Source organism: Camelina sativa, chromosome 1 (genome assembly GCF_030686135.1).
Source record: "Camelina sativa cultivar CO46 ecotype springtype chromosome 1, ASM3068613v1".
Classification (NCBI taxonomy): Eukaryota; Viridiplantae; Streptophyta; class Magnoliopsida; order Brassicales; family Brassicaceae; genus Camelina; species Camelina sativa.
In genome coordinates, this window is record NC_141880.1 from 833936 (window position 1) to 853852 (window position 19917).

General features: G+C 40.7%; 4 protein-coding genes and 4 pseudogenes across 8 annotated transcripts; 7 read left to right on the forward strand and 1 right to left on the reverse strand.

Annotated features, from left to right (window-relative positions):
- Nucleotides 1-59: 59 nt before the first annotated feature.
- Nucleotides 60-2085, reverse strand: LOC104781852 (uncharacterized). Its single transcript, XM_010506662.3, has 8 exons — nucleotides 1821-2085; nucleotides 1355-1562; nucleotides 1179-1237; nucleotides 1017-1076; nucleotides 823-892; nucleotides 584-653; nucleotides 443-469; nucleotides 60-356 (listed from the first exon to the last, which is right to left on the reverse strand). Exons 2-8 carry the CDS (start codon nucleotides 1559-1561, stop codon nucleotides 307-309), a joined length of 543 nt encoding a protein of 180 aa, XP_010504964.1. The 5' UTR covers nucleotide 1562; nucleotides 1821-2085; the 3' UTR covers nucleotides 60-306.
- An 891-nt stretch (nucleotides 2086-2976) lies between these two features.
- On the forward strand, nucleotides 2977-4298 carry LOC104703116 (TOM1-like protein 1 pseudogene; annotated as a pseudogene). Its single transcript, XR_015564646.1, has 3 exons — nucleotides 2977-3042; nucleotides 3281-3590; nucleotides 3671-4298. The product of XR_015564646.1 is annotated as a TOM1-like protein 1 pseudogene (transcript).
- A 1995-nt stretch (nucleotides 4299-6293) lies between these two features.
- On the forward strand, nucleotides 6294-7194 carry LOC147949428 (uncharacterized; annotated as a pseudogene).
- A 3389-nt stretch (nucleotides 7195-10583) lies between these two features.
- On the forward strand, nucleotides 10584-12174 carry LOC104703134 (F-box protein At3g03040 pseudogene; annotated as a pseudogene).
- A 76-nt stretch (nucleotides 12175-12250) lies between these two features.
- LOC104782174 (F-box/LRR-repeat protein At3g03030-like) lies at nucleotides 12251-14532 on the forward strand. 2 transcript variants are annotated; one of them, XM_087512253.1, is made up of 3 exons: nucleotides 12251-13671; nucleotides 13762-13902; nucleotides 13989-14532. In XM_087512253.1, exons 1-3 carry the CDS (start codon nucleotides 13489-13491, stop codon nucleotides 14091-14093), a joined length of 429 nt encoding a protein of 142 aa, XP_087368379.1. In that variant the 5' UTR covers nucleotides 12251-13488; the 3' UTR covers nucleotides 14094-14532. The 2 variants fall into 2 exon arrangements, 1 of the variants encoding a protein (XP_087368379.1); XR_015598048.1 differs by lacking the exon at nucleotides 13989-14532 and having other exon boundaries at nucleotides 12253-13671.
- Nucleotides 14302-17053, forward strand: LOC104782090 (F-box protein At3g03040-like). 3 transcript variants are annotated; one of them, XM_087512187.1, is made up of 5 exons: nucleotides 14302-14634; nucleotides 14870-15075; nucleotides 15225-16142; nucleotides 16239-16379; nucleotides 16472-17053. In XM_087512187.1, the coding sequence occupies exons 3-5, from the start codon at nucleotides 15834-15836 to the stop codon at nucleotides 16805-16807; spliced, it is 786 nt and encodes a 261-aa protein (XP_087368313.1). In that variant the 5' UTR covers nucleotides 14302-14634; nucleotides 14870-15075; nucleotides 15225-15833; the 3' UTR covers nucleotides 16808-17053. The 3 variants fall into 3 exon arrangements, with proteins under 3 accessions (XP_087368313.1, XP_087368343.1, XP_087368296.1); XM_087512217.1 differs by lacking the exon at nucleotides 14302-14634 and having other exon boundaries at nucleotides 14670-15075; XM_087512170.1 differs by lacking the exon at nucleotides 14302-14634 and having other exon boundaries at nucleotides 14771-15110.
- Nucleotides 15230-15834, forward strand: LOC147949429 (F-box protein At3g03040 pseudogene; annotated as a pseudogene).
- Nucleotides 17054-17453: 400 nt separating the features above from the next.
- On the forward strand, nucleotides 17454-19478 carry LOC104782264 (F-box protein At3g03040). The gene is made up of 3 exons (XM_010507181.3): nucleotides 17454-18544; nucleotides 18689-18829; nucleotides 18927-19478. The coding sequence occupies exons 1-3, from the start codon at nucleotides 17603-17605 to the stop codon at nucleotides 19248-19250; spliced, it is 1407 nt and encodes a 468-aa protein (XP_010505483.1). The 5' UTR covers nucleotides 17454-17602; the 3' UTR covers nucleotides 19251-19478.
- Nucleotides 19479-19917: the final 439 nt, after the last annotated feature.

Consider the following 19917-nt stretch of genomic DNA (forward strand, 5'->3'; position numbering starts at 1 on the left):
TTTTTTTTTGTGTGTGTGTTGTTTGCTCATGTAAAAGAAAACAAAATCCATTGTTGTGATTGTTCAGGAAGTTGCTTTGTCATTTATATTGGATCCGTCTCTCTCTTGAGACAATTGTCGTATGATTATCTTCTAGTAAGACAAGTGTACAGTTCCATGTAAAAATTGGGTTATCTACTCGAAAACCATTCCCAATAAAATGGTTGAGAAGAAGGGAAAACAGATTTTGTCACCGAGAAATGTCAGAAAAAATAACATGCTCTCCCTTCAGCCACATTGTGGTAATTGTCCAATCCAAGAGTTATGTTACATAAGCTTTAGTCCACCTGTAACTTCATCAACATTATCAACGGGTCCTGCATAAGTACCAGTCTTATTAAGAACTTGTATCTACAATATATGATATTTCCTACTATTTAATTCATAGATGATAATAACTTACCAAGAATAGCCATTACTGTCCTTGAATCTGGAAAAAAAAGAACAGAACAAGTAACAGATTAGATTCTTCTATTGTCAGGACTATGGTTAAAGATTGAGAATGGCTAGAAAACCTAAATGACAGTAACTATGGGAAACTCACTTGGAGCGATCTGTGTTTTTCCGGCATCAATGGTGATATGGGTTGGAAGTTGAAGGGACTTTGCTCTTTCCTGTTGGTAAGAACAACATTGTAAAACAGAAACATGTAAACAGTCAACATAAGATGTTATGATTTTTTCAATCTAATTAATGTATTTTGTAAGTTAAAATACATGTTCAAGAAATCTTGCAAAGGGAAAGAATATTTCTTCAGCAATAACACAAGTTTAGTAAACTCACTTGGAGAACTAGCATCTCTGCCTCACTCTCGATTTTGACAACAACTTTTGGCTGAGCACAATATTCCCATCTGCATTAGCAATCAATTTTTGATAGGAAGAGAACACAAACCAAAAAGTGTTAATTTCGTCTGTAGCCTATGAAGAAGAAAAAAAAATAGTTCAAGTAGACTACTATGACATGGTGTGATGTACCTGTTCAAGGCTCTTGGTGCCCGTTTCAGGAGTTTCTTGTATAAACCTAAAGTTGCATGACTACATACATATATATAATGCAAACCAAAAGAGAAGAGTAACTATAATGGAATTTAAGAAACGCTATTGAAAACAAAAAAGAGAATTTGATGATAAAATCACCTGCATTGAGCTGCAATCTTTCCTTTGCCCATTTTAAGATCATTCCTCACAACCAAAACCTACACAGATAGATAACAACACCAACAACAACAAAACATTCATATCAACTTCTGGTGTCTGTGGTACAATAATGCAAAAGACAAGGAGGAGAAGGCAGAGTGTGAGCCTAGAGAAACCATTTTGAATTTTTTTCGTAAATCAGCTAGTTTCTCAATCTGAAGAGGTTCCTTGGATTGAGCCTTCTTATGTCCTGCATTTATGGCGACAGATTTGGGCGACGAGACAAAGATTCTGCGGGTTAGTTGTACAGTGCTGATGAAATATCCAAGTGCAGCTCCAACAAGTAAACCACTTATTATTGACCACATCATCAAATCCACCATCCTTCAAGAAACAAAGACCAGAAATTTTCATTTAAACTCAAACAATGTTGTTGAATTAATCAATGTGGAAAACAAAAAAGCTGTGTGGGAACGGAGCTATTGATTCGATAGAGCTACAGAGTACTACTTCCTTTCATCAAGACATAAGGGATTGATTGGTCGAGAAGGTAGTTAATGAAACATGAGAGACCGATCAAGAGAAACTAATAAAAGCAAATCTACGAGGGAAGGATTAATCATTAATGGGAAGATACGTTACCTTTATTGTTCTTCTGGGCCGGCGGCTGTGCAGTGGACAAGAAAGTCTGTTTATTCTTCAACGATATCGGCGGCGATAGTTATGGTGTTTGGGGCAGACGGATATCTCTATCCTTAACATGTATTAAGTAATCGCTCTGCGTTCCAATTAATCTTTTTTTTTTTTTTTTTTTTTTTTTTAATTTATTATATCGGGCAGAACCACCAACATTATGAGAACTATCTACATTTATGCAGTTTTTGTTCATAAAAGTTTTGTTTGGCATATTTTTTTTTTTTCCGATTGTTCATGAATTTTTATATTCATGTGGCTTTGGTTTTTGGAATGTGGTCTTGGCCCAAAATAATACGATAACGGGCCCATTTATGCATAATATGGCCCATTTGATAACCTCTGAAATCACTCTCGTTTTCAGAAAAAGATCACGCCGAAAATGACGAACTGTCGATCTGTTTTTGCACCCTTTTTCTTTCTTCTCTCTTGGTTCCCCGTTTCTCTAGTAATAAGTAATCCCCTCTCATGCAGTCAATGTATTCATGGTTTGATTTTGCAATTTTTTCACTGTTTGATTCTGATTTAGTGTTTGTGGCCTGTCTATTGCTCTCTTGTTTCGCCGATTTAGCACATCCTCTTCTAGAAGAGGATCTACAAAACCGGCGAACCAAGAGAGCAGTAGATAGTAGATAGGCTAGAAACTAAATCAGAATCAAACAGTGAATTGTTCACGGAGCAGAACACTTTGTCAAAGCTTTTTGGAAAGCTTGCATTTTTCAGCTTCTTTGTTCATCAAAACTTCACTTCACGTTGCACCTTTCACTTCAGGAAATTACTTCGTTTTGAATTATGCTCTCGCTCGAATGCTGCTGTGTTTCTCTCATGTTATTGAATGCTTTCGGTTTAGTGTACTTTTGTTTTTTTTTTAAATTTCTTGTTGATCTTCACTAAGTATCTATGCTCTGTTCTTGTCGAGTTTTAGTTTCCTGGGAATAACCCTAATCTGAATCCTCAATCTGTGGACTTTTGTTGTTATAATAGTTTTTCTTTTTTCTTATTCAGATAATCTCGTTCAATTGTACGTTAGGGTGATTTGTGTGGCTTGATACTGGCTCATGTTTTGTATTTCTCCAGTTTTTTTTTCAGTTTTTCTTGAAAAAATATGTGTGACAATTTAATGAACAAAGTTAGTTACTTTAGTGAGAGTCTCAAGATTGGTGGTTCTGAGGTGAGCGTATAAGTAACTGCTGGTGTGAGCTCCATGAGTTTCAAAGTAAAGGAGCTAAGCTGAAAGATTTCTAGATGAAATGATTAAGCTGATTGATGATCCTCAAACCGTTGTGAATAAAGCTTTGATACTGATTGAAGCTTTGGGGGGAGTCAACCACTGAGCTCCGCTACTTGCCAGTTTTCGAAGAAACTTACAAGGTTTGATGCTCTTAACTAGTTTGGTTAATATATATTAGGAGCCTTTTACACTGATTAACGTGAATTTTATAGGCTTTTACTCTGGCGATTATGCTTTTAATACCTTTTTTCAATGCTGCTTAAAATCAAGAGGTATTCGCTTCCCTGGACGTGACAATGAAAGCTAGGTCTTCTTCAATACCAGAAGCCGACACTGGTCTTGCTCAGCATGCAAATGTGCAGTACAATGCTCCTCCTCTTCGAACCTTTACTGTGGAGGAGACAAAGGAAGCTTTTGATGTTGCCTGGAACAGCATTAAACTTCTTACTACAGTTTTGTCATTTTCACTTCATCAGGACATGTTACATGTAATCCAAGTGTAAATAAATACTACATGTACAATATTGTTTACTTATAAATCTGGTGCTGATGAATATTTTCATTGCAGGATGAATTGACAACTACACTAGTACAACAATGTAGCCAATCACAAACCACGGTACAAAGAATCATCGAGACATGTGGAGATGACGAAGCCCTTTTATTCGAAGCCTTGGATGTAAACGACGAGCTTGTGAAAACGCTGTCAAAATATGAAGAGTTGAAGAAATCGTCTGCACCATTAGCTGCACCTGAGCCAGCCATGATTCCTGTTGCTGCTGAACTTGATGACTAGCTCGCACATTCATGCAAAAGAAGAAGAAGAATCGCTGGTCTCGGGCGGTGCTCGAGGTGGGACTACTCATGGTAGCGGAAGCAGCAGCGATGACATGATGATGGATGATCTGGATGAGATGATATTTGGTAAGAAAGGTTTTGGGTCATGCTACTCCTGCTTCTGGAAATGACCCGGAGAAACAGCAAAACAACGATGATCTCATCCGTTTCTGATATGTGTTTTAAACTCTAGTGGATTGATGTTTGGGCTCTAGGAATATGCATGAACAGTTTTTATGAAAGTAAACTAAAATTAGCCTTGTGCACCTCCTGTGATGTGTTTATTATTATTGTCTGACCAAAACAAGTGATAGTCAATATGTAAATAGAAGACATATATAAAGACTTTTGGACTATCACATTTAATTTTGGTGGAGAATGGCTTAGTACTCTCTTTATGTCCCCAGTGTGGATCTTTGCGATGCCAAGTGCCTGTTAGAGCATTCATCAAAGTCCACTACACTTCGTTGGATAGCTTTTCTGGTTGTACATAGGAACATCTGATGAGAACAGCCCATTCATGCTGTAACAATTTTGTCTTCCCATGCTAATTAGGTGTTTACTTGCTCTTCTTCAGCAATATTAAACATTACTTTATCATATTTATTGATAAAATCTCCAAAGTACCCCTAAATTTCCTTACAACGTCTTTCTCTTCTTCACTAGACGAGAGAATTGCCCAATTCTTTTTTTTTTTTTTTTTTTTTTAATTTATTATATTAAAATATAATGGGTCTTCCCAAATGGGTTTGACCTTAGATTACATACAAGAGACCCAACAGATACAAAAAGATGGAAACGACATCGAAGTGCTTCGCCGGAAAGGAGGATCGGATCCTGCTGATCAACTTGAGACAGCTGTTCGAACTGTAGCGCTGGTGGTTGCAAGATCGACGGTGTTGCAGCGGATTCACCAGATCGAATCCCTTCATGGAAGCAACCCAGATCCGTCAGTTCTCCTTCTTCGGTGAAACCACCGGACCTGCTACAAATCTTCCGACCAGTTCAGACAACCGATAACTGGCTCCGCGAAGTCAGGTCCCGTTCCTAGCAACCTGCTCACTCAGATCGAACACCCCCCTTCTAACTCCGGCGACAACCGCTTCCTTTAGGTAACAACTCTTCAATTCGGTCTCGTGGAAGCAAGTATCGTGGCGGTTTGCAGACGGTGGTGGTTCAATTCACCGTCCAACATCCCGGAAAACCCACGAGAGCCTAGAAGCTGCCAAACTCTACAGTTAACCACCGTGACAACGCAACTCAACCCTCTTGCCTCCCAGCCGACGTCCGCCGCAACCCGCAGCTCAGATTGGACGGCTGAACCCCGAGAAAACTCCACCGCGAGCCACCACGACTTGATCAGGAGCTTCCCGAACCGCCAAAAAAAGCCACAGTCGCATCGGTTGGGAGACCAAACCACACCTCTGTTGTCGGAGAAGAGATCTACCCACCTCTGCCTTCCTCTTGCAGATCCAAAGCCTGCAAATTAAGCGCCGCCCTCCTTACCTGACATACAACACCAAACCACCAAGCAAAGAACCGCCTCAACTGGAATGAGAAAACTCTCACTACTCATCTGGAGCCAACGAACCGCCGGATGAGAAGAACGACCCACGAAGAAACCACACTCTATCCACCAGATCTGGTTCTGGATTTGATGCCGTCCTCAAGCACCATCACCAAAACTTTCACCAGCGGTCACTACCAACAGAATCTTCGCTTCCCGCGCCGAACAGACTCACCAGAACCACCATTCCGAGTGACTAGACCAAGACGGAGGACCTCCTTACCGATGCAAAGAGAGATGTCAGAAAGAAGAGAGAAAAACTAAAAGAGGATAGAAAGCCCTCTCCGACGCGGAAAGGGCACACCGGAGAGGCAATAAAACCTAGAACCCAAAGTTGGTTTTTAGAGAGAAGGGAGAGAGAAAGGAGAGAGAAATTTGTGAGGAAGAAGACTTGAGAGAGCGCCGCAAAAAATTTGCAGTTTCAGTCAATTTCAGCTTCGCGGTCTCAAAATTTGCAGTGCTGGTTTTTTGGGAGTCACAACCTCAGAATCAATTTTGCTTTAGGTGAGTTTCCTATATCGCGTTTGAAAGACATGAAATAAAGTCCGTTACACATTTTCAGGATGTTGTTAATATTGTTTTGTATAGCTCCACATATTGTGGATTCTCTACAGATTTTGTGTAACGATTTCGGCTTTATAAAGCCTTGTAAAGTTAATGTGAATACTAAGGAAATACATCAACTTTCATGGTATCAGAGCTCCTACGGTTTTGACTCCCTTCTTCTTCTTTTCTTTTCTTCTTCTTCTTCTACTCTTCTTCCCTGTTTCCTTCTGTTCTGCCATTAATGGCCGCTGCAAACAACGAACGTTGTTTTGGTGTCACTAACATCAAAAATCAAATTCCTCTGATCCTTGATGAAAACGAGCACAACTATGATGCTTGGAGAGAGCTTCTCACCACTCATTGTATGGCGTTTGATGTCTCCGGACATCTCGACGGCACCGATCAGCCGGCCAATGCTAATGATCAGGCATGGCAAAAACGTGACGGTCTCGTGAAACTGTGGCTTTATGGCACGATGACTCAGCCCCTGTTTCATTCTTCCTTCCAACCTGGCGGCACTGCCCGAGATCTGTGGTTACGCGTGGAGAACCAGTTCCGCAACAACAGAGATGCCAGAGCTATTCAACTCGACAATGAGCTCCGCACAATGGAGATCGAAGATATGACAGTCCGTGAATACTGTCAGAAGATGAAGTCCACTGCTGCTCTTCTTGCGAACGTTGGTACAGCAGTAAATGAGAGAACTCTCGTGATGTACATCATTAATGGACTCAATGAGAAGTTTGATAACATCATCAACGTTATCAAACACAAAGAACCCTTTCCTTCCTTTGACTCTGCCAAATCGATGCTGGAGAGTGAAGAAACCCGCCTCAAGAAACCATTTCGTACTTCTGCTTCTCACACCGACACTTCTTCTTCTACCACAGCTCTCACTACAACCTCATCGCAGCAGCCACAATTTTTTAATCGTCACCGCAACAATCAACGTGGAAATCGCAGAGGCGGCGGAACCAGCAAACGTGGGCGAGGGCGCTTCTCTTACAACCCTTGGAACTCAGGCCCGTATTGGACACCACCACCACCACCGTTTTGGATGCCTCAGTATCAAGGCTGGCCTCTACCTCCACGACCTTCTAGTCCACCTCCGCATGCCAATCTTGTTGAGTTTCCGTGGCTAGAAGAGGCTTACACATCCGAATCTGTTGCTGATACGTCTGCTGGAAATTGGTTCCTAGACTCTGGTGCCTCTGCTCACTTAGTCACAAACCCAGGTATGCTCCACTCTAATCTTAAACATAACACCGGCCAATCAGTCATTGTGGGCAACGGTTCTTCCATTCCTGTTTCCACCATCGGTTCCTCTTTCATTCCTACTAAAACCAAACCTCTTCTTCTTAATAATATTCTTGTTGCACCGGATATTGTTAAAAACTTAATCTCTGTCCGCAAATTCACCAGAGATAATTGGTGCTCTGTTGATTTTGATCCTTTTGGTTTCACTGTGAAGGATCTTCAAAGTCGGAAAAATCTTCTCCGATGTGACAGCTCCGGTGATCTTTATTCTCTTCCAGCTTCATTCAATAAAACTCAAGCTTCTTCCACAGCTCTTTTGGCTTCAACACTGCCGCTATGGCATAAGAGACTCGGCCACACCAATAACGATTCTCTTAAATCTATTTTTCAATCAAATCCTTCTCTCTATGAGAAAGGAAAATTTCCTATTTCCTGTGAACCTTGTTATTTGGGAAAATCAATAAAACTTTCGTTTGTGGCTTCTCAATATGTTGTTTCTAAACCATTTGAAACCATTCACTCTGATTTGTGGATATCGCCTGTTGCGTCCATTAGTGGTCTGCGTTATTACATTCTTTTTCTTGATCAATTCACACATTATCTTTGGGTTTATCCTCTTCGCCGAAAAAGTGAAGCTTTCTCTAAATTCCTTCATTTTTCTGCTTATGTTAATACTCAATTCAACTCCAAAATCAATAATTTTCATTGTGATAATGGTGGCGAATACAACAATTACGAGTTTCATAATTTCTTTGCTTCTAATGGCATCACTGCTCGTTTCTCATGTCCTCATACTTCTCAACAAAATGGCAAATCAGAGAGGATAATTCGAACAATCAACAATGTCATTCGAACACTCTTGTTCCAAGCTCGCTTGCCTCAAACGTTTTGGGTCGAAGCACTTCATGTTGCAGCCCATGTTCTCAATATCACTCCTTCCAAAGCCATTCATAATCAAATCCCACACACTCTTCTCTTTCAAAAATAACCATCTTATGATCATCTTCGTGTCTTCGGTTGCTTGTGCTTTCCAAATCTCAATCACTCCAATCTGTCAAAACTGTCGCCGAGAACAACCCCATGCTTGTTTCTTGGCTATCCTTCAAATCATCGAGGTTATCGCTGTATGGATCTAAAAACAAACAAAATTATCATCTCTCGTCATGTTTACTTTGATGAGGAAAAATTTCCTGCAGCTGAATCAAAACCTCCAAACGATAATTATCGTTTCCTGGAAGTCTCCGATGAGCCTTCTCCCCTGTTTCAATCGATTCTTCAGGCTCCTTTTCCCAATTCTCCACAAAGGCCCAACTCATCTCAAGCCCACTCAAAGCCCAAACGCCCAGACCCAATGTTTCGCTCCACCAGTTCCATACAAACTCGCTCAAAATCGGGAATAGCCAAACCCAAACAGATCATCTCTCTCATCACCAACACAAAATCGCCTCTTCCAAAAAGTCATCTTCAAGCTCTGTGTGATCCTAACTGGAACCCTGCAATGACTGATGAACATGGTGCTATGATTAAGACTAAGACCTGGAACTTGGTACCTCGGCCTCCTAATGTTAATGTTGTGCGATCTATGTGGCTATTTAAGCACAAATATGATGCTGATGGGGTCTTGTCTAGACATAAGGCTCGCTTGGTTGCTAATGGAAAATCGCAAGAAGAGGGGATAGATTTTAATGAGACATTTAGTCCAGTCGTAAAGCCGGCGACTATCCGAATGGTGCTCAATGTTGGTGTTGCGTTAAATTGGCCAATTCATCAATTAGATGTCAAAAACGCGTTCTTACGAGGAGATCTTGAAGAAACGGTGTATATCCACCAACCTCCGGGCTTCGTTGATCAGCAATATCCATCTCATGTGTGCAAACTCAACAAAGCTATATATGGATTAAAACAAGCTCCACGTGCTTGGAATTCACGGTTCTCAAACTATCTAAAACTAATGGGCTTTGTTCAAAGCAAGGCAGATTCTTCTTTGTTTATTTTCAGGAAAGGGATACAATACACGTATCTGCTGCTGTATGTTGATGACATCCTCCTCACTGCCTCCACATCAGCACTTCTTCAGCGTGTCATTGACAAACTCAAAGCTGAATTCCCAATGACAGACATGGGTAAATTGCGACACTTCCTTGGCATTAAGGCGGATTTCAATGACAAAGGATTGTTTTTGTCTCAATCACTCTATGCTGAAGATATCATCACACGGGCTGGTATGGTGGCCTGCAAACCTATCTCAACCCAAGTTGATCTCAAATCAAAGCTCTCAATCGATGAAGGAGAACCACTTGAAGATCCAACGTATTATCGCAAACTTGCAGGTGCATTGCAATACCTCACATTGACGCGTCCTGACATCTCATATGCTGTTCATCAAGTCTGCTTATACATGCACATGCCACGACAGCCTCATCTTCACGCTCTCAAGAGAATAATTAGGTACGTCAAAGGCACAACAAACTTCGGCATTCAGATGGTTCGTGGTAGCATCGATACGCTTACGGCATACTCTAATGCAGATTGGGCTGGATGTCCTGACACACGTCGCTCAACATCCGGTTACTGTGTCTACCTTGCCCTAATCTCATCTCTTGGTCAGCAAAGCGACAGCCCACACCCTCCCGATCCAGCTCCGAAGCTGAGTATAAGGGCGTTGCGAATACAGTTGCAGAGCTTACTTGGATAAGAAATCTTATGGTTGAGTTGCATCGTCCAATCAAGGCTGCTTCGGTTGTGTACTGTGACAATATCGGCTCGGTTTACCTTTCCACCAATCCAGTTAAACATCAACGAACAAAGCACATCGAGTTGGATATCCATTTTGTTCGTGACAAGGTTGCCATTGGAGAGGTGAAAGTTCTCCATGTCCCCACTTCACTTCAATATGCTGACATCTTCACTAAAGGACTGCCTACTTCTCTTCATAATGAATTTCGATCCAGCCTCACCGTTCATCCGACGCTGTGACTGAGGGAGGGTGATAGACATGAAATAAAGTCCGTTATACATTTTCAGGATGTTGTTAATATTGTTTTGTATAGCTCCACATATTGTGGATTCTCTACAGATTTTGTGTAACGATTTCGGCTTTATAAAGCCTTGTAAAGTTCATGTGAATACTAAGGAAATACATCAACTTTCAGCGTCGTTGTTGTTAAAAGTGTTAGGTTTGAATCAACCTCTCTCTAATCGTAGTACCAGTGGAACTGTTTTGGTAAAAAATTGATTTGCTTAGGAACGTTGTGTAGATTTCTTTGAAGCAGAGAAGATGGATCTGTTGAGCAATTTACCAGACGAGGTTCGTTGTCACATACTGTCCTTTCTCACTACAAAGGAGGCAGCTTTAACCTCGGTTCTCTCTAAGAAGTGGCGCAATCTGTTCGCGCTCGTCCCTAATCTTGACGTGGATGACTCTGAGTTTCTTCATCCGGAAGAGGGTAAGCGGGAAAGAGACGGTATCCTTGAGAGCTTCATGGGCTTTGTGGATATGGTATTGGCTTTGCAGGGCAACTCTCCCATTCATAAATTCTCCCTCAAGTGTAAAGATGGTGTTTGTGAAGCTCGTCTGAATCGTTGGATCTGTCAAGTGCTGCAGCGTGGTGTGTCGAACCTCGATCTTTCCATCGATATCAGAGACGCTTATCTGCCTCAGGAGATGTTCGTCTCTAAGACATTAGTCAACCTGAAACTAGCAAGTGCATGTGGTATTCACTGGTGGACTGGAGCTGAAGGCACTTGCTTACCAGTGCTTAAAAGTCTTTGTGTTCTCTCGGGGAGGATTTTTTGTGATGATAAGCTTCAGGTGATGCTTCCAGCTTGTTTTCCTGTCCTTGAGGATTTACGAATGGCTAATATGGAGTGGATTGATTCTGATGAAACTGTGTCAAGTGCAACCCTCACTAACCTACTTATTAGCGGCTTCCCCCCTGAAAATCTGAAGAGCATTTCCTTTGATGCTCCAAATCTGATTTCCTTATTCTACTCTGATTTTGTTGCGGAGGACTATCCATTAGTCAATATGAAAAACTTATCCCAGGCTCGAATCGTCCTTAGAGCAAATGACGATCAGATCAAGCGACTTAGAGGGCCAAATAATGTTCTGTTAGAGGATGATGTCGTTCACCATTTTGGCAATGTGGTGAAGCTCATGAATGGCATACAAAATGTTCGGGAACTTCACTTGTGTCCTGATACTCTCGAGGTATTATATTATTTTTCCTCTGCTGCTATTATATTGTTAATCGTACGTAATATGTCTGGTTTGGGGTTGTTTCTTACTTGCTTGTTTTCAGGTGCTTTCTCTATGCTGTGAATCTCTGCCAGTGTTCAACAATGTCAAAACTTTAGGTATTTACAGTGAAGAGGTTCGAGGATGGCAAGCTGTGCCTGCTCTTCTAAGGAATTGCCCACATCTAGAAATCCTAACCTTTGAGGTGAAAACTACTTCCACAAAACATGCAGCTTCATATATACTTACAGTAACCTTAGAATTGTCTCGTTTATGCTTTCAGGGTCTCGTGCACTATGTGACAGATAAATGCGGGGATGCTTGCAGCTGCATTTATCGCAAGGACAAAGGCAGTTCGCTCACAACTTCTCCGGTGAAAGTGGTAAAGGTTAGAGGGTTTGGAGTAACAATGAAAGAGTTGCACATGGTAGAGCATTTCTTGGACTATTTCCCATGTTTGAAAGAGATGAACCTCTACATTGAAGAGCATACCCTTACACAACTTGGAAAAAACCCTCAAGTTTCTGAAATCTTGGAGATGATTGAAGAGTACAAGGAGTTATATAGTTGCAAAGTCCGGCTATACGTGTCTCATACGTTGACTACACAAAGCCCCTTCGGAATTTGACTTATCAGATCTTTGTTTCGTTTTTTTAGTTTTCTGTGTGTATCTTTTAAATATCAAATCCAATTAACTATCTTCGGCTCGGCGAGACTGTATGTTGCACCCTGTTTTGCCAAATTTTCCAATTGTTTTTTGAGTAATTTCAAGATTATAGGGCAAGTGATGTAGATGTTCTAAATTGTTCGGTTTAATGTCCATTCCGAGATTGCAATACACGTACGGTTTGGTGGTTTACTTGCTCCTCAAACAGAGTAACACGCGTTAAGTAATTACAATTAATATTTTTATTGACAAAAAAATCTCAGAATTAAAAGCACTCCGTCTCTCTCTCTCTCTTCTTCGACTCACTCGTTCACTGGACGCCTCAATGAGGAGTTGCCCTAATTTGGAGTGTTAGTTTAGTTGTGCGAAAATTTGCAATTTCAGTGTCGTTGGTGTTTTGGGCGTCACAGTCTCAAAATCTTGTTGTTAGCTATTTAGGTTTTGAATCAAACCGCTCTTGTATTACCATTAGAACTGTTTGGTGAAATTGATTTGAAGATGGATCTGTTAAGCAGTTTACCAGAAGATGTTCGTAAGTCATTTCTCACCACAAAGGAGGCAGCTTTGACATCTCTTCTCTCAAAGAAGTGGCGCAATCAGTTTGCACTTGTCCCTAATCTTGATTTTGACGACTCTGAGTTTCTTTATCTGGAAGAGGGTAAGTGGGATAGAGATGATGATGATGATGATGATGATGATATACTGGAGAGCTTCATGGGCTTTGTCGATAGAGTATTGGCTTTGCAAGGTACGTCTCCAATTCGTAAGTTCTCCCTCAAGTGTCAAAGTGGTGGTGTTTCTCAAGCTTGGGTGAATCGTTGGTTATCTCAAGTGCTTCAGCGTGGTGTCTCGGACATTGATCTTACCATCGAGTTCGAAGATGATTATTTTCCTCCTCAGGAGATGTTCGTCAGTGAGACATTAGTCAATCTGAGACTCAAAACTGAATTTGGTGGCATTCGTTGGTGGGCTGGAGCTAAAGGCACTTTCTTACCAATGCTTAAAAGTCTCGATATAGACTCTTGGAGGTTCTTTTGTGATGATAAGATTGAGTTGATGCTTCCTTCTTTCCCTGTGCTTGAGGAGTTACGATTGGTTGGTGTTGAGTGGATAGATTCTGATGACATCGTGTCATGTACAACCCTCAGTAAGCTACTTCTTAGCGCCACCGGCCCCAAAGCCTGTTGAAAACCAAAGAGCGTTTCTTTTGATACTCCTAATTTGCTTTCCTTAGCCTACTCTGATTGTGTTGCTGAGGACTACCCATTGGTTAATATGAAAAGTTTACTTAAGGCTCGAATCATCCTTGGAGTAGATGAAGATCAAATCGAGCGGATACGAGCCCCAAGTAACAGTTTGCCTGATGATGATGTTGATCTCCGATTTGGCAATGTGGTAAAGCTCATGAAGGGCATACAAAATGTTCAGGAACTTCACTTGCATTCTGATACTCTCGAGGTCAGTTTTCTACTTTCTTCTTTCTGGTCTAGTTGAGATATATTGGTTGCAAGATGTTAAGTTGTGTTTTTTTCTTTTTTCTTGTTTCAGGTGCTTTCTCTGTGCTGTGAATCGATGCCTGTGTTCAACAATGTCAAAACTTTAGGCATTAAGAGTGACGACGACCGAGGATGGCAAGCAGTGCCTGCTCTACTAAGGAATTGTCCAAATCTAAAAATCCTAAACTTTGAGGTGAATTCTATAAACCATGAAACTACGTGGACTAAACATGCAGTTTCGTAATTACAGTAACCGTATTGTCTCGTTTCTGCTCTTAGGGTCTCGTGCACCATGTGACAGATAAATGCGGGGATGCTTGTGACTGCATATACCGGAAGGAAAAAGGCCGTTCGCTCAAATCTTGTCCAGTAAAAGTGATATAGATCAAAGAGTTTAGAGAAACAATGAAAGAGATGCACCTGATAGAGCATTTCTTGGACAATTTTCCATGTTTGAAGGAGATGAAGATCTGTAGTGAAGAGTATGGTCCTTCACAGCTTAGAACTGACCCTGAAGTGTTTGATCTTATCTTGGACATGATAGAAGAGTACAAGGATTTATATAGTTGCGATGTCCAACTCTACGAGCCGTGTGACAAGTGTACTGAACAATGAAGTCTTTCATCGAAGCCCCCCTCGGAATTTGACTTATCAGATCCTTGCTTTGTTTTTCTTATCTCATCTATGTGTATCTTTTAATTATCATATCCTGCCTAAATCCTCGGCTCAGCCAGACTGTTTGTCATGCTTATTTTGGTTAAACTCTCAGAAACTTTTTAATTGTTTTTGGATACTTTCATGACTGATTTTCATCTTCTGACTTCTTATTGTGTGCATTTAACACTCTTGACATTTGATTATCACTTGTTGGTTTCACTAGATTAAATCTTGATATTGTTGCAACGAGCAGATATCAGGAAAAGTGGTGAACATGAAGCTTACTTTCAAGTCGGAGAATTTGTAGATGATTGTTGGCAACTAGACTCCACAGTCTCCGAGCCTTTGGACTCATGTCTTGTCTAAGACGCGTGATGTTCCTAACTTTCTCAACTTTGCTTTTCATGATGGTTAGAGCAAGTCGTTAAGTGGGTTTTAATTTTTTCTGTTAGAATTTTTGTATATAATTTCGCTCTACTGGTTTAGTTAATCTTAGAAGTTAGAACGATAGTTTTATTTGGTTGGTGGTTTACAAAACAAAAACAGTAACACGTCAAATCACACTAGCAAACTTTTAGATAAAATTTATTCCGCACTCCGTCTCTCTCTGCTCTCACCGACGCCTCATTACCCTAATTTTGAAGTGTTTAGTGCTGCGAAAAATTTGCGGTTTCAGTGTTGGTCTTGGGAGATTGGCCTCTGTAGCAAGGTTGGTGACCTAGTTAATCATATATATCTTTTTGGGTATGATGTTGTTCTGAGTCTCAATATAAACAAATCGCTCTACTACTTTTGTGGAACTGTTTGGTATTTGGTAAATTGATTTGCGTGTTTGTGTATGTATTTTTCTCTCTGCAGAGAAGATGGATCTGCTGAGCAGTTTACCAGACGAGGTTCGTTGTCACGTTTTGTCCTTCCTTACCACAAAGGAGGCTGCGTCGACATCACTTCTCTCAAAGAAGTGGCGCAATCTGTTTGTACTTGTCCCACAACTTGACTTTGATGACTCCGAGTTTCTTTATCCGGAAGATGGTAAGCGGGAAAGAGATGGAATTCTAGAAAGCTTCATGGATTTCGTGGATCGTGTATTGTCTTTGCAGGGCAATTCTCCCATTCGTAAGTTCTCTCTCAAGTGTGAAATTGGTGTCTCTCCAGCTCGTCTGAATCGTTGGTTATGTGAAGTGCTGCAGCGTGATGTTTCGGACCTTGATCTCACCATTGATTTAGGGTATGGTTATTATCTGCCTCAAGAGTTGTTCGTGAGTGAGACACTAGTCAGTCTGAAGTTAAAAAGTGCGTTTGGTATTCATTGGTGGACTGGAGCTGAAGGCACTTCTTTACCAATGCTTAAAAGTCTTTGTGTTTACTCGGGAAGGGTTTTTTGTGATGATAAGCTTCAGGTGCTTCTTCCTTCTTTCCCTGTCCTTGAGGATTTACAAATGTCTAATATTCAGTGGATAGATTCTGATGACACCGTGTCAAGTGCTACTCTCACAACGCTCCATATTACCAGCTTCCGCGCTCAAAATCCAAAGAGTATTTTTTTTTGATACTCCAAATCTGCTTTCCTTTGTCTACACTGATTTTGTTGCGGAGGACTATCCATTAGTCAATATGAAAAACTTGTCTTTCGCTCGAATTGCCCTTAGAACAAATGGCGATCAAATCAAGCAAGTAAGATTGCCAAATAATGATCTCCATTTTGGCAATGTGGTGAAACTCATGAACGGCATACAAAATGTTCAGGAACTTCACTTGTGTCCTGATACCCTCGAGGTCAGTTTCTGCTTTTATTTCTTTGTCAAAATATTAGTAATGGCAACTTTGTCTACTAGGGGAGGATTTTCTTACTTCTTACTTGTTTGTTTCCAGTTGCTTTCTCTATGCTGTGAATCGATGCCAGTGTTCAACAACATCAAAAAGTTACTTATTTACAGTGATGAGGGTCGAGGATGGCAAGCTGTGCCAGTTCTTCTAAAGAATTGTCCACATTTAGACATTCTAATTTTTGAGGTGGGAATACAAACTACTTGGACAAAGCATGTACTTCAGACTTTACAAGTAACAACAATAACCATATATGCGGTCTCCGTTTGTGCTTTCAGGGTCTCGTGCACCATGTGACAGATAAATGCGGGGATGCTTGTGACTGCATTTATCGCAAGGAAAAAGGCCGGTCGCTCAGATCTTGTCCGGTGAAAGTGGTAGAGATTAAAGGTTTTGGAGTAACGATGAAAGAAAAGCACATGATAGAGCATTTCTTGGACTACTTTTCGTGTTTGAAGGAGATGAAGATCTATGTTGAAGAGGATGGTATTACACAGATTATGAACAATCCTGAAGTGTCTAAACTTGTCTTGGATGAGATGGAAGAGTATGACGAGATGTATAGTTGCAATGTCAAGCTATACTTGGATAAGAAGTCGATTAGAAATCTCTGAAGAAGAAGAAGGCCTCTTTAGAAATTTCGACTTATGTATCAGATCCTTAGCTTTGTTTTAATTATTAAATATATGTGTATCTTTTAATTATCATATTCTTGCTCGTGACATATTTGTTATCCTCGGCTCGGCCAGACTGACTGTCACGCCTGTTTTGCTTTATTCCTCGAAACTTTCTGATTGTGTTTGGTTAATTTTCAAGACTTTGAAGTACGGATTGACCTAAGGGTTACTGATTGATTTTCATCCTCTGACTCCATCTTCTTGTGTGCATTTGCAATTTGATCATTAACTTGTTGGTTTCACTAGATTTTGCCATAAACATTTGAGTAAATCTTGATGTTGTTGCAACGAACAGATATCAGGAAAAAGTGGTGAACTTTCAAGTCGGAGAAGTTGCTCTTGTCTTGTCTTTGAATGCCTGATGTTTTTTTTTTTAAACTTTGTTTACATGTTGGTTAGGTTAGAGCAAGTCGTTTAGTGGTTATAATTAGGATTGAAATATATGTATGTGACTTCACTTGTATGACTCGTTTTTGATTTTTCTTTGACGATAATATTACTTTGGTGTTTACTATACGCCTTAATAATAATTATCAAAATACCGGAAATACCCTTAAATTATGTACTCAGTCTCCTTCAGTCTCTCTTCTCTTCTCTCACTGACCTCTCCATTGCCCTAATTTGTAAGTGTTTAGTGCTGCGAAATTTTGCAATTCAAGGTCGTCCTCTTGGAGATTGGCCCCTCTGTATGAGCGAGCGAGCGTAGTGTATATTTCTCTCAGGCAGAGAAGAATGGATCTGTTGAGCAGTTTACCAGACGAGGTTCGTTGTCACATATTGTCGTTCCTCACCACAAAGGAGGCAGCTTTAACCTCGGTTCTGTCTAAGAAGTGGGGCAATCTGTTCGCGCTCGTCCCTAATCTTGACTTTGATGACTCTGAGTTTCTTCATCCGGAAGATGGTAAGCGGGAAAGAGACGGTATCCTTGAGAGCTTCATGGGTTTTGTGGATACGGTATTGGCTTTGCAGGCCAACTCTCCCATTCATAAATTCTCCCTCAAGTGTAAAGATGGTGTTTGTGAAGCTCGTATGAATCGTTGGATATGTCAAGTTCTGCAGCGTGGTGTGTCGGACCTTGATCTTACCATCGACTTGAAAGATGGATATCATCTGCTTCAAGAGTTGTTGGTCTCTAAGACACTTGTCAATCTGAAATTAAAGAGTGAATGTTGTATCTACTGGTGGACGGGAGCTCAAGTCCCTTTCTTACCACTGCTTAAAAGTCTTGATATCGAAGCAGCTAAGATCTTTTGTGATACTAAGTTTGAGTTGCTACTTCCTTCTTTCCCTCTGCTTGAGAGATTGATGTTGGCAGATATGGAGTGGATAGGTTCGGATGAAACTGTGTCTAGTGCATCCATCACATCGCTAGCTATTAACGCCACCGGCTTCACAAGTTATCAGAATCCAAAGAGCATTTCTTTTGATACTCCGAGTCTGCTTCACTTTGGCTACTCTGATTTAGTTGCCCAGGACTATCCATTAGTTAATATGAAAAATTTACTTAGTGCTCGTATCATACTTGCTGTAACCAACGAACAAGTCAAGCGGATAAGACTGCCAAATGATGAGTTGCTAGAGGGTGATGTTGTTCTCAAATTTGGCAATGTGGTGAAGCTCATGAATGGCATACAACATGTTCAGGACCTTCACTTGCATTCTGATACTCTCGAGGTCAGCTTTCTTTTCTCGTTAGTGATATATTGCAAATTGCGAAATCACTGGAAGTAAGCTCTTATTGAGATGTGTTCTGTCCTAAGCTATCCGTCCCTTGGGAAGGAGCGAGCATTATAGTTGGTTTCTTTTCCTTGTTTTCAGGTGCTATCTCTGTGCTGTGAATCGATGCCCGTGTTCAACAACGTCAAAAGGTTAATTATTAAGAGTCACGAGGGCCGAGGATGGCAAGCAATGCCTGTTCTTCTGAGGAACTGTCCGCAGTTAGAAGATATACTCTTTGAGGTGAAATAGTAAACCATGAAAAGTACTTGGACTATGACATGTGTTAAGGATACAGTTCACTCACAATAAACCTATATTGTCTTGTTTCTGCTTTCAGGGTATTGTGCACCATGTGACAGATAAATGTGGGGATGTCTGCGATTGCATTTATCGCAAGGACAAAGGCCGTTCGCTCAAATCTTGTCCGGTAAAAGTGATAGAGATTCAAGGGTTTAGAGGAACAATGAAAGAGATGCACATGATAGACCGTTTCTTGGATTATTTCCCATGTCTGAAGGAGATGAAGATCTGTATGGATGAGAATAGTTTTGCACAGCTCAAAAACGACCCTGGATTGGCTATAGTCATCTTGGGGATGATAGAAGAGTTCAACGAGGTATCTTGTTGCAAAGTCAAGTTGATGAGGACGACTAAACGATGAAAGAAGGTCATAGTTTTTTGCCAAAAGTCCCCTTGGAATATTTGACTTTGGGTTCAATTTTGTTTAATCGGCTTGAAAACCGTCTCAAACCAAACTGACCTCCTCTGAATCTGTTTACTTCTCAGTCTTTTGTCTTTGATCTTACCATCTTTTGTCAGGGGATTGTTTTAAGAGAGACAGATTCGCTTTCAGTTGACTTTTTGTTAAAGATGATGTTACTTGAGTTTCTTTCTCTGCCACGATCGATCACACAAGAAAGGTATTCTTGGTTAGAACCGGCCAAAACCAAACCAAATCAATTCAGGACCAAAACAATTGATTTAAGACCTTTTAATTCGCGCTACCTTGTCCAGGACGGTATATAAACTTTTATAATTTATACAAAAATATTTATTTTAAAAAATGAGACCTTTTAATTCGCTACCTTGTCCAAAACCCTAAACTCAAAAAGGATTCCAAAAGGTTAAACAACAAGAATTCTCCGCCGGTTTCTTTGCTCGCCGGCGTTTTTGACAGTCGCCCTCACTGTTACCGTCTCAAAAGCTACTGATTTTTTTTTCAATTAATAAAGCCCTTTTCTTCTGTATATATACCTATCGGGTGAAGAAGATCTGAAGCTTAACCTTGCTCTGTTACAGCCTCTCAGGTACTGTTCTGACATCCTTGC

Coding starts and splice junctions, on each gene's coding strand:
- LOC104782264 (XM_010507181.3), top strand. CDS start 17,603: ATGGATCTGTTGAGCAGTTTACCAGACGAGGTTCGTTGTCACATATTG. Junction 18,545..18,688: donor TGCATTCTGATACTCTCGAG/GTCAGCTTTCTT, acceptor CCTTGTTTTCAG/GTGCTATCTCTGTGCTGTGA. Junction 18,830..18,926: donor TAGAAGATATACTCTTTGAG/GTGAAATAGTAA, acceptor TTCTGCTTTCAG/GGTATTGTGCACCATGTGAC.
- LOC104782174 (XM_087512253.1), top strand. CDS start 13,489: ATGAAAAGTTTACTTAAGGCTCGAATCATCCTTGGAGTAGATGAAGAT. Junction 13,672..13,761: donor TGCATTCTGATACTCTCGAG/GTCAGTTTTCTA, acceptor TTCTTGTTTCAG/GTGCTTTCTCTGTGCTGTGA. Junction 13,903..13,988: donor TAAAAATCCTAAACTTTGAG/GTGAATTCTATA, acceptor TTCTGCTCTTAG/GGTCTCGTGCACCATGTGAC.
- LOC104781852 (XM_010506662.3), bottom strand. CDS start 1,561: ATGGTGGATTTGATGATGTGGTCAATAATAAGTGGTTTACTTGTTGGA. Junction 1,077..1,178: donor AAGATTGCAGCTCAATGCAG/GTGATTTTATCA, acceptor ATATGTATGTAG/TCATGCAACTTTAGGTTTAT. Junction 654..822: donor CAGAGATGCTAGTTCTCCAA/GTGAGTTTACTA, acceptor TCTTACCAACAG/GAAAGAGCAAAGTCCCTTCA.
- LOC104782090 (XM_087512187.1), top strand. CDS start 15,834: ATGACACCGTGTCAAGTGCTACTCTCACAACGCTCCATATTACCAGCT. Junction 16,143..16,238: donor TGTGTCCTGATACCCTCGAG/GTCAGTTTCTGC, acceptor GTTTGTTTCCAG/TTGCTTTCTCTATGCTGTGA. Junction 16,380..16,471: donor TAGACATTCTAATTTTTGAG/GTGGGAATACAA, acceptor TTGTGCTTTCAG/GGTCTCGTGCACCATGTGAC.